The sequence below is a fragment of the Triturus cristatus genome, chromosome 1_2 (genome assembly GCF_964204655.1).
Source record: "Triturus cristatus chromosome 1_2, aTriCri1.1, whole genome shotgun sequence".
NCBI classification, from domain to species: domain Eukaryota; kingdom Metazoa; phylum Chordata; class Amphibia; order Caudata; family Salamandridae; genus Triturus; species Triturus cristatus.
Window position 1 is genome coordinate 26,060,457 of NC_140580.1, and position 11,731 is coordinate 26,072,187.

General features: G+C 46.0%; 1 protein-coding gene across 1 annotated transcript in view; it reads left to right on the plus strand.

Moving 5' to 3' along the window:
• LOC146866674 (uncharacterized) overlaps positions 1–10,505 on the plus strand; it is a 55,403-nt gene extending 44,898 nt beyond the window's left edge. Inside the window, exon 5 of the mRNA XM_085614448.1 lies at positions 10,382–10,505. Within this exon, the coding sequence (XP_085470574.1) occupies position 10,382 (1 nt within the window). The 3' untranslated portion in view covers positions 10,383–10,505. The remainder of the gene's footprint in view (positions 1–10,381) is intronic.
• The last annotated feature ends 1,226 nt before the right edge of the window (positions 10,506–11,731 follow it).

The window sequence follows — 11,731 nt, forward strand, 5'->3', positions numbered from 1 at the left end:
GGCATTGTGGACAGGCTACCCACTTGTGCAGCTGGCGGGTTAGTTGATTTTCACTTTTACAAGGGGAATGGGCAAACAAGTGTTTGCACCCCTCTTATTTGGATGTGCATAGTACTAATCCTCTTTAGGTTGGAATTCCCTGATGGTGACCTTTTGCGGGTCCCTCGGTACTCACACGTTGTACGGTGCATTAGTCAGATGACCAATGTCCTGATGAGCCACCCAACCACCTATTCATCTCTATATACAACCACACAACCCTTAGTCCGTCTATGTATCCAAACCAACATCCACCTGTGTTTGGCTATACATGTTGTCTGACTTTAAGGTTGTGTGCGTTGGAGGGAAGTTGTGTGTGTGTGTGTCTGGGTTCCCCAGTGCTCACACATAAGATAGTGCATTAGTCTGACACCAAAGTCCTGATGAGCCACCCAACTACCTATTCATCCCAATCTACAACCACACAACCTTTAGTCTGTTTATGTACCCAATCATCATCCAACTGTGTTTGACTATACATGTTGTCAGACTTTAAGGTTGAGTGTGTGAAAGGGAAGTTATGTGTGTGTGTGTCTGTCCCTGGGTATTGTCTTTGGGCATGTTGGTGCCTGTGTCTGTGTTTTGTGTTTGTGCATCCAATCATATCATACAACAGCCCTTTGAAATCACAACAAAGAGCACATACACCTAAAACAAACCAAACAAACTGGCTTTCTAAATGATTGTTTTCGTACAGAGATTAATTCTGGGTGCGAGATGTTTGTGTATTTTTAGATGCTTTCAAATAATATAGAAAAGGGAAGAGAGGCAAACAACTGTTTCACAGGATCACACCATTCAGTAAAGTGGAGAGGTGGAGATGAACACTCAAACCAGGGCTTAATTTGTGCCGGTGCTTTCCGGTGCTTAGCACCGGCACTTAATTGACAGGGCCGGGTCTACGCATCTGCTCCGCACGTCACACATTGATGTTTTTTAAATTTACCGTAAGTCTGTACTCGGTGCATGCAGCCTCAGCTTGTTCAATGTGAGTCACAGCGGTTAACAGTGACTGGTTGCGGCTGTGTGAGACTTCTCTTAATTAGATGCCCTTCCCTGAGGCTGCCGCTGAGCCCAAGGCAAATCCAAGATAATAAATTATACATATGTTGTGATCATGGCGGCTGCGGGCGGGTCGCAGCCCTTAGTTCACACAGTGAGTGGGTGCTTGCAGTTGACTGTGCGTTGCAGACAGTGTTGCAACTTGCCACTTGCCAGTGAGCAGGCCGCGGAACACAGTATACACACACACCAGTACTGCATACCTTCACACACTGATTTATTGGGACGCCAGGGGCGGGCTGGATTTGGGTTTGATGGGGCCGAGGGGTAGGGGCTGTCGCTGTACGCGCAGCGCGAGCTGATTTTTTACACATGGCCACGCCCCAGCATAACCACCCCAGCTCACTGCTAACCAGGACAGAGTGTGAGTCATCATCCATCGTTCAAGTCAGGCGCGGCGCCGCCCGACCCCCGACAGACGACGACGTTGAGGGCAGCCTGTGTGCAGGCATGCATAGGCATCGATCATCAGCCAGTAGTACAGTGCAGTACTGTCTAGTAGCAAACAGCATCAGGGCACCAGGCCGCCTAATCGTAAAAAATCAGTTCACTGAGCAAAGACAGTGCAGCCAGGCCAGCCAGTGTGTGTCCCTGCCGGCCGGCCGGACCGCCCACCACAAGTAACAGTAAGAAGTTAAAACTGTGCGTAAACTAGCTAAGCTAAGCCAACTAACTAGTCAGTGAGTGATGCCATTCCAATACCGTGCAGAAACCAACGCTGTTTTTGTTTTTGGTAGTGTGAGGGTCTGGTTGTAAGATCACTGGAATGGTGGGAGGCAGCTCCATAAGATACGATTATTACTAGGATGCAATGCAATGTATGCATGTGATTCATCATTCAGATTAACTGTAGCAGTATACAAGTTGTGTACACTTTTGATCTGGATAGGGCCTGCTGGCGCCGCAGTACTGTACTGGCCGGCGCAGGTTGCTGCGGGTTTAAGTAAAAGTCCCTGCCGCGCCGCACTAGCCTACCCGCCCAGCCCCTGGCTGACTCGCTGACTTGTCCAAACATAGCGGCTGGTATGCGCAGACTCGCACAAATTATGTTCCAGCGGCCGCGGGCCGATCCCGACTGTTGGTTTCACTTTCTCAGGTGTGGTGGTCCGTCATCGTTGTCGCACTCAACAAACGGCCCTGCTCTCTGAGTAAACCCGGCCCGGGCAACACTCTCAGAGGCCGCAGAGTGTGCCCAGTAGGCGGGGGTAGGGGGCAAAGAGGAATCACTGAGGCCGCAGCAGTGTGCAACACTTGGTGAGGGGGGCGGGGGCAGAGGGAGGGACACAACTGGTGCCTCAGACAGTGCCAGCCTCAAGGGGCAGAGACACTGAGACATCACCGAGGCCACAGAATGCCACACTTGGGGCCGGGGACAGAGGGACAGAACTGGTGCCTCGCAGCTTCAGACAGTACCACCAGACTCAGGGGGCAGACGGCACGCAGAGAGACATCACTGGGGGGTCGCAGAGAGTGCTAGACTCTGGGCGCAAAGGCGTCACCGGCGAAGCCACAGCATGTGTGAGGGTGGCTAAGGTGGCACAGAGGGGTCTTAGGTCACAGACAGTAAGAGACTCCGGGGCCAGAGAGCGGTGGTGTAGTTCGAGAGAATGCGCCCCCTACAGCGGTGTCTTTTCCCACTTCCCAGGCTTCTGTTGAAATATTCATGGCGGCTGAGGCCAGCCCTTACCAGGCTGAACCCCGTGGCCCAGCCGGTGGTACCTCAGGCAGCAGGCCACGGAAGTAGTGCTGGCACCGACCCTGGGCAAAGAGGTTTGCCTCAAACTTCTGGCAGTGAGTGGGAGGGTCCTCGGAGAGGTGCAGCAGGCTCCAGAGGGTCTGAAGGAGATAGAGGCAGAGAGAGACTCTTAGCAGACAATGCTTCAACAAAAGAGGCAGCATGGGGCTGTGGAGAGAGGTTCCTAGAACAGGGACAGCTTCCAGAGGGCGCTCTACCCTGGGGGTTTGGACAGGCGTTCTGATAACAGCAGTGCTGTGAGAGGCGACAAGCTGGGGCTATGGAAAGATGCTCTTATGCCAGGAATATTCAGGGCCGGGAGGGACAGCCTGGGCCAGTGGAGAGAGCAGTACTGGGAGAGAGGTTCTTATCTTAGGAATCTTCAGCTCAGGGAGGGACAGGCACAGGCTGGAGCTGTGGATGACTTGTGCAAATACTTTATTAGGTATTTTTAAATGCAGTTTCTCATGGCGTACAGTTAATTATAATTATTTGAGCCAAATGCACTCAGTACATTTTACACCGCCTGGGTGCTGCTTCAGGACTGAGGAGGAGTACTTCTGTGGTATCTCTTTTAGTGAGTTTCTTGTGGCTGTAAGATCCCATTTAGAGCGCTGTATTATCAGAATGTCGTGCTTGTCTAACCTGCCCGCAGCTAGGCAATAATGTTTTTTTTAGACAGACTGCATGTGTGATTTGAGGCTGATGAAATATTGAGTGCCGGACACTAGCCTGGATGTACCTAGAAGTAGAAGTAGCAGGGGAACCTCCTATCAAACTTTACTATGAGGAAGGCACCCTTGCTGAAATTCATCTGTCTTTTTGCAGTGCCAGTTGAGGAAGTGGGTGGAGCTAATATAGGAAGTGGGTGGAGCCAATTGAGGAAGTGGGTGGAGCCAGTGAAAAGTAGGTGTGGCCTCCAACAAAGATTTGAGCACCTGCACTTCATAGTTTACAAATTAAGCACTGACTCAGTCTTCCTGTTTATAAAGCTGACAACTTATCCATTAGACAACATCAGTTTCTGTTACCAAATGGATCCGATTACCTTCCTGTATCTCTGCTACTTCTTTGCACTCAGCTCTCGAAACACTTCCTGAATAAAGCAGAGTGCTGGGCAATGAGGCTGTGCGACTGAGAACAGATTCCCTTCCAGGCTCAATGCATGAATCACTCAGCCCACGGCACTCCCTTTAGTAAGTGCGACATACTTGGTATTAACCACGCTTAGAGTAAGAGAAATAGAATCCAGCCAGCTGATATGTGCAAGTCACCACTCACCGTCACACCCCTGAAGGCGTGCTTGATGCGGTGGCAAACACCACTTGCCACCAGTGGAAAACGATGTTTTATATTTATTTTTTACCTGAGAGACTTTCTTAGAGCATCTATGGACGAGGGCTGCAAAACTTGAAGGAAAGTCTTTGCTATGAATTGTCTATCTTTCTGAGGCTGGTAAACGAAGTATTAAAAAATGGGTAATAGTAAGAGCGGTTGTTTACCGAACTTAGTAAGGGCAGAACATTCTGTTGGTGTTACGTAGTGCATCTGTGCCTTGTTCATTGGCGTCCAGCCCTACCTTTCCCCACACGTCACACATGCTGCAAAGCTCAAATGAGCAGGTAACGTCCTTGTCTTACTATTTCAGTTTAACTTGTGCTATCTAGGAAGATTCAAATTAATTTTTTGGAAACACTCTGGTTTATTTGATTGCAAAAATCATCCGGGCAAATTGTTTTATGGCACTACAGTCAAAGATATGACTATAAAAAAAAGAAAACGAAAAAAGACTTGGTGTTAACCTACCAAAATGTTAAATGTCCAAGATACCAAAATCACACAGTAACGTCCATTTTAAAGACAGTCCGTATAAAAACAGCGTTATTGAAAAGGACTCAAGATATGAATGGGTCCAGAGGGAATTCCAAATCCATCCTGAAGCTGTACTGAGGTAAGAAGGTATGGGACTTTAAGAACTGGGATCATGTAGTAAACACAATAGAAATGCATTTTTAAAAAAGGCTTCAGAGGATTTAAGAATACCAAATGAGGAATGGGAGAACTATACATTTTACTGACACTTTGTTTATACATTGCCATTTTCTGAATTCAAATACAATAATAGGCACACATGAGGTACATTGTGCTAACTAGTACAAGGTTGGTAGCCGAAGATCACGCGCAGTGCAGTTGTGGACATAGTGGCAACTACCAAAACCGGGAGAATCGGCAGCCTGAAGTACCATTTAGGGACATGAGGTAAAGTGTAAGAATAGATGAATTGGTGCTATTACATAGAGGCTTCCAGGGCTCTCATTTTAAGAATATTATCTTAATGCAAAGATTCACACATTCATTTTAAATTAGAAATGTCAAACTTTCGCTGACGTAACATTTGGGTTGATTAGCCGCAAGCATATTTTCTTAGTTTTCTTTTCACATAGTGTATGGTTGGTGTTTTGTCTCATTTTACCACAAAACTATAAGGGGTGCAAAAATAAGGGACACATAGTAACTCATACATTCTCTAAATACCAGTCGGCGTCTTTTCCTGCATTTTTGCCTACTTTCACTCCTAGCCATAAAAATTGCAACTTTAGTACGCACTAATAATCAATCCATTACTTACCAGTAAACTTAATTACCCAGATTAGGCTCCTGCCCATCCCAGTCATTACAAAATGAGGCAACCCTGCCCCCAGACAGGCCTGTCTACACTCTAGTCTTTCTTTTATTTTCACAAAATAAAATCAAGACTCCTCCCTACCTCTTTCATGCCTGCATCGTTTCCTGTCGAGACAGGTAAGAGACATGCTAGTTTTTGCTGGTTTAAATTTGGTTATACTGTTTAGGGTTTCAAAAAAAATGTATCACCATGTGAGTTGCAAGCTCACTGCTAATGGCTGCGCTCCCTGTGCATGTGCTTGGTCCTTGGGCGGAACAGTTGAGGGCTCTGAGAGAAATCAGCGCTCGGGCCCTATGGTGGGGTTAATGATAGACGCGCTTTGCGGGGAGTGGGCGCATTATTTGTATGCAGCCAAATGTCAGAGTTGCTGAGATTTGGTTGCCTCGAAACAACTAGAAATAGGAAGAGGCGGCTTTAACTTGCTTGTCTCAAGTTGTGGCTATGGGGTGTGTGGAGGATCGTTCTGCTGCTCCTGAAGGGAAAGCTGTGCAGAGGAAGAAACATGATCAAGATTTGGGGAAAGATGAGCTTTTGGAGATATCTGAGACCAGTGGCAGCTCCTCCGCTATGGCGGGGGAGCGTCGACCCACTGCTTTCAAGCAGTGCGAGAAGGGGAAACATAACATGATGATAACTTTCAGTTATTATCATGATCTGTTTATTTTGCAGGTGGAAGGGTGGGCGGGGCTGCTCTGCTCATGCAGCATGGCGGGCGTGGAGTGGTTTGCCCACTTAAGTGCACAATGACTGTTTGGCTTCCCTCGAGGGCTGCCCAAAGCAGTCATGTGCACTTTCCTGTTCTCCATGCAAGCTGCATTACAGCCTGCATGGAGAACATGCCCACACATACAGCCCCTGTCTGAGTGCGGTGTCTCGGAGCTCAGACTAACCACAACACTGCTTTGTAGCGTTGTGATTGGCTTAGGGTTGGGAGCCTGGCTTCCTGCTTCCTGTTCCTGGAAGCAGACTCAGGAGAGCAGGAGCAGAGAAGACACAGGAGCCGGCTTCGAGGAGGTTTTTTTATTTTTATTTCTAAACCCTGCTCTCCCGCCAGCCCCCACGACATCCCCCGTGACCCCCCGATAGCCCCCACGACACCCACAGCCCCTGCACCTGCACCCCACCTGCGAGCAATGCTGGCAGACCCTGCCTGAGACAGAGCTCCAAGACTGACAGTTTTGGCAACGTAATTCTAGCCCTGAGGCAGACAGCGCACATGGGTGGCTCTCCCTTTAGGCCTCCAGGGCTGTGCCCTCCTTGTTTTCTGGCCCTTTTCCATTTTTATTATGCAGAGTGAATAATAACATATTATTCACTCTAGGTACTATGAAAATGTCCAGCAGCTGTCTGATGAAGCTTGTTGTAACACTGTTGGATAGCTTGTGCTGCCTACAACAGTCATTAAAGGGAGTATCCATAGCTGGTGAAACCCCCAGCACTTATAGCACAGCTCATTGCCTCACACATTTTTGAAATTTGATGTGTCAGAGATAATGGTAGACGCTGGCACTGCAGGCTTAATCACTACACACAAATCAGTGAGTCACCCTACCCTTTTCCAGCTCATCACAAAGTTGAAGAAGGGTTAGGTGAATGAGCATATATCAGAGACTGAAACCTCGAGTCTGTGACTGAACAGGTGTGTAGTAACTGCTACATCATGCTCCAGCACTGCAAGTAAAAGGGAGCAGGAGTCCAAACGGGACTTGAGCAGTCAGTGAGGTAAGTAAAAATAGCTTTCAAATGCTGTGTGTGCATGCTTGAGAGTGTGTGTCTCTGAGAGAACGTGTGTATGTATGAACATGTTTATGTGTGTATGTGTGTGTGTGTGTGTGTCTGAGTGAGTGAAAGTGAGAGAGTTTGTGAGTTATAGTGAATACGAGTGAGAAGGAAGGAGAGTAAGCGAGATTAATAGCGAGTGCAACTGAGTGTTCCTGTATGTGAGACTGAACGAGTCACAGTCTGAGTGAGTCTTAGTGAGCCAGAAAATGAGTGAGATAGTGACTCAGAGTGAGAATGGGTGAGAATGATTGAGTCAGACTGAACAAGATTGAGTGAGGCCTAGTGAGAATGGATGAGATTGATTGAGAAAATGCTAGTCAAAGTAAGATTGAGTGAGTGAGTTAGAGTAAGATTGAGTGATTGAGAGTTATAATGCATGAGTATGAGTGAGACTGGGTGAGTATGAGTAGGTCAGAGTGCTACTGTGTGAATCAGAATGAGGGGAACTGAGTAAATGAGTGAGTCAGAGTGAGTCTAAGTGAGAATGAGTGGGACTGAGTGGGAATGAGAGTATGAGTGAGACTAAGTGAGTCGGAATAAGTGGAACTGAGTGGGAATAAGTGAGACTGAATGAGCATGAGTGAGACTGAGTGAACCAGAATGAGAGGGACTGAGTGAATCAGGGAGAATGAGTGAGTCAGTGGGAGACTGAGTGGGAGTGATTGAGTCAGAGTGAGACTAGGAACAAATGAGTGAGTCACGGTGAGATTTGTTGAGTCAGACTGAGTGAGTCAGAGTGAGATTAAGTAATTTAGAAGAAATGGAACTAAGTGAAAGTAAGTGGAAGTGAGTAAATCTAAGTGGATCACAGTGAGACAGCGTGAGTCAATGAGACTGAGTAAGTCACTGAGAGTGAGGGAATAAGATTAGGTGAGAGTGAGTGAGTGAGAGTGCAAATCTGAGTGCAAACGAACCCCCTACCCTGAGTAGAATTCAGTATTGCTCACTGGAAATCGAGCCAAGAATTACATCCCATCACTTTTAAAGGTCCCCAGCCAACACTGAGAGACATCTCTTTTACCCGTATCCCTTTGGCTAGACTGCCAGAAATTACTACCCAGTAAAGGGTATGTCAGTTCTCCATATCTAGGGCCCTTTGCCCTCACTATATATGAGATATGCAAGAAGGATATACCTTGTGTGTACAATGTGCGCTGTGTGGTACAAGAGTAGGTGTGTGTGTGTGTGTGTGTGTGGGTGGGTTGCTTATTTTGTTCTATCTTGAATGAATATTTTTACATATGTTTTAAAAAAGGATGTAAAACTCTCACCCACACCAGGCAAAATGTTTCGTCATGGGTGCGCTTCTATCTATCTATCTATCTATCTATCTATCTATCTATCTATCTATCTATCTATCTATCTATCTATCTATCTATCTATCTATCTATCTATCTATCTATCTATCTATCTATCTATCTATCTATCTATCTATCTATCTATCTATCTATCTATCTATCTATCTATCTATCTATCTATCTATCTATCTATCTATCTTCATCACTCTGGGCCAGATGTACAACCCTTCAATTTTGTGAGTTGCAAATTGCGTTGTTATGCGACTCGCAATTTGGGACTTGCAAAATGGAATGTACAACAGTGTCTCAGACACTGTTTGGGATTCTCAATGGGGTTGCAAACAACCTGCCTCATTATTATTCATGAGGCAGGTCGCAATTTGTGACCCCATTGGGAATGGCCAGCACTCACAGGGATGGTGGCCTGCTTCATGTCTGTGACTGCTTTGTAAATAAGCAAAATAAACAATTGAAAAATAAACAAGTTATGGACGGAATGCTGGACAATGCAAACATTCACCCCCAGTAACAAGGATCTGGGTTTAATCCATCATTCTTTTGCTCACCACACCAGTTTGGACTCAGCCATATGCAAATCGATTTTGACCCTGTTCCTTGTGGGAACAGTCCAGCCTGAACTGCCAAGCCAGGTCCTCCAAGGACTGGAAACAAGCTTCCTGGGACCGGTTTCAAGGCATCACCCTTCATCAGCCAGGCTAGCTTGCATCCAGTGGTGTAGTGAGCACGGGACCCACGTCTGGGCATACCCTTCCCACTTAGGGCGACATATGCAAAAGAAACAATTGATGGACGGAATGCTGGACAATGCAAACATTTACCCCAGTCACAAGGATCTGGGTTCAATCCATCATTCTTTTGCTCACCACACCACCCCAGTTTGGACCCAGCCATATGCAAATCAGTCTTGACCCTATTCCTTGTGGGAACAGTCCAGTCTGAACTGCCAAGCCAGGTCCTCCCTGGACTGGAAACAAGCATCCTGGGATCGGTTTCAAGGCATCACCTTTCATCAGCCAGGCTAGCTTGAATCCAGTGGTGTAGTGAGCACGGGACCCACGCCTGGGCATACCCTGGCCTGGCAGTTCGGGCTGGACTGTTCCCATAGGGCACAGGGTCAAGACTGATTTGCATATGGCTGGTTTCAAATTGGAATGGCATGGTGAGCAAAAAAACAATAGATTTAGGCCCATATCTCTGTAATAGGGTGAATGTATGACACTGTTCTGCATTCTGTCCATCAATTGTTGTTTTTGCATTTGTCACTCCGAGTGGGACGGGTATGTCCAGACGTGGGTCCCGTGCTCTCCATGCCACTGGAGTCAAGCTATCCTGGCTGAACAGGGGTGAAACCCCAAAAACGGTCCTAGGATACTTGTTTCCTGTCCAGGGAGGACCTGGCCTGGCAGTTCGGGCTGGACTGTTCCCATTGGGCACAGGGTCAAGACTGATTAGTCTATGGCTGGGTTCAAACTGGAATGGCATGGTGAGCAAAAAAACGATGGATTTAGGCCCGGATCACTATACTGGGGTGAATGTATGACATTGTTCTGCATTCTGTCCATCAATTGTTGTTTTTGCATTTGCTTTTTAAATAAAGCAGTTTTTTTTTAAAAGCAGCCTTCAACATATTTTGAACTTGCAAGTTCAGGGACAGCAGTCTTGTCTTTTGAATTTAAATGCATGCATACATGTTAAATCTAAGCATTACTTATAAAGTTCTATAGTTAAAATGCTCATTACATTGGTTTTATTTTACAGACCTCTGCACCAAGGAATGGCTTAAGGCAGTTCAGAAGTATTTTTCAGTGTGGACAAGGAGCTGTGGACAAGGAGCAAAACACCTCTCTGGTGCTATTATTGAAGACTGACAAAAGTCATTGTAACACTAAGCCAATTCATATTGGTCGTCCCTTTGGTCAGCTTTTCCATTCATAAACTTATTCACAGCAAGGAGCTGCCACAGTAGTCTGCTTATTGACATGAAAGGGTAAGGCTTTCTCATCTTTTCAGCTGGTGGCTTTAATCAAGAATTCCAAACCTTCATTAAAATCTAAATATAGCTCGAAGGACGATGGAACAGGATGAACTGCTACTTTTTTCCATTATTCAGAACAAACCAAGTCAGCAGAAGATCAAATTAAATATTTGGAAAGACTGGTGTCAGACAATGAAAGGAAGGCTCCAAGGACAGAGTGTCACTTACACTGCTGAACAAGCATTGGCAATGCCAATAGGTCCTTGGAAGTCTCACCCATATTTTTGTAGGCAGCATAGAGGGACCCATAGTGTTGAATTAGTATAGTGAAACATGCAAGTAAATTTAAGTGGTGGATAGGTTAGTCAGTTATTTGGATTCGGAAGGATAGCAGAAGGATAGAAGAGAAAAAAAGGTTTGTATTTATATATCGCTTGTTACCCCTGATGGGGTGTTGAAGCACGCTACTCCGGAAACCCATAAAGGATTAGTGGTGTATTAGTATGGTGAAATATGAAAGTAATTTGAGTGGTGGATATTAGTCAGTTATTTGGAGTGAGAAGGATAGCGGAGGGATAGAAGGGGAAGAAAGGTTTGCATTCATATAGCACCTGTTACCCCTGATGGGTGTTGAGGCGCTTTTCTGGCGAGTAGCACGCTACTCCAGAACCGATAAAGGATTAGAGTTGAAAATTAGTATAGTGAAATATGAAGTAATTTGAGTGGTGGATATGTAATTCAGTTATTTGGATAGAAAAGGGTAGATGGCGGGATAGAAGAGCAAAAGAGGCTTGTATTTATATAGCGCTTACTACCCCTGATGGGGTTTTGAAGCACTTTTTTGGCAAGTAGCACGCTCCTCTGGAACCCATAAGGATTAGTGTTGAATTAGTATGGTGAAACATGAAATTATTTTGAGTGGTGGATATGTTAGTCAGTTATTTGGATTGAGAAGGGTTGGGGAGGGGTAGAAAAGGGAAAAGGGTTTGCATTTATATAGTGCTTTTAAGCCTGATGAGGTGTTGAAATGCTTTATTGGCGAGTAGCATGCTACTCTGGAACCCATAAAGGATTAGTGTTGAATTAGTATAATGGAATATGGAATTTGAGAAGTGAACATTTTAGTCTGTTAA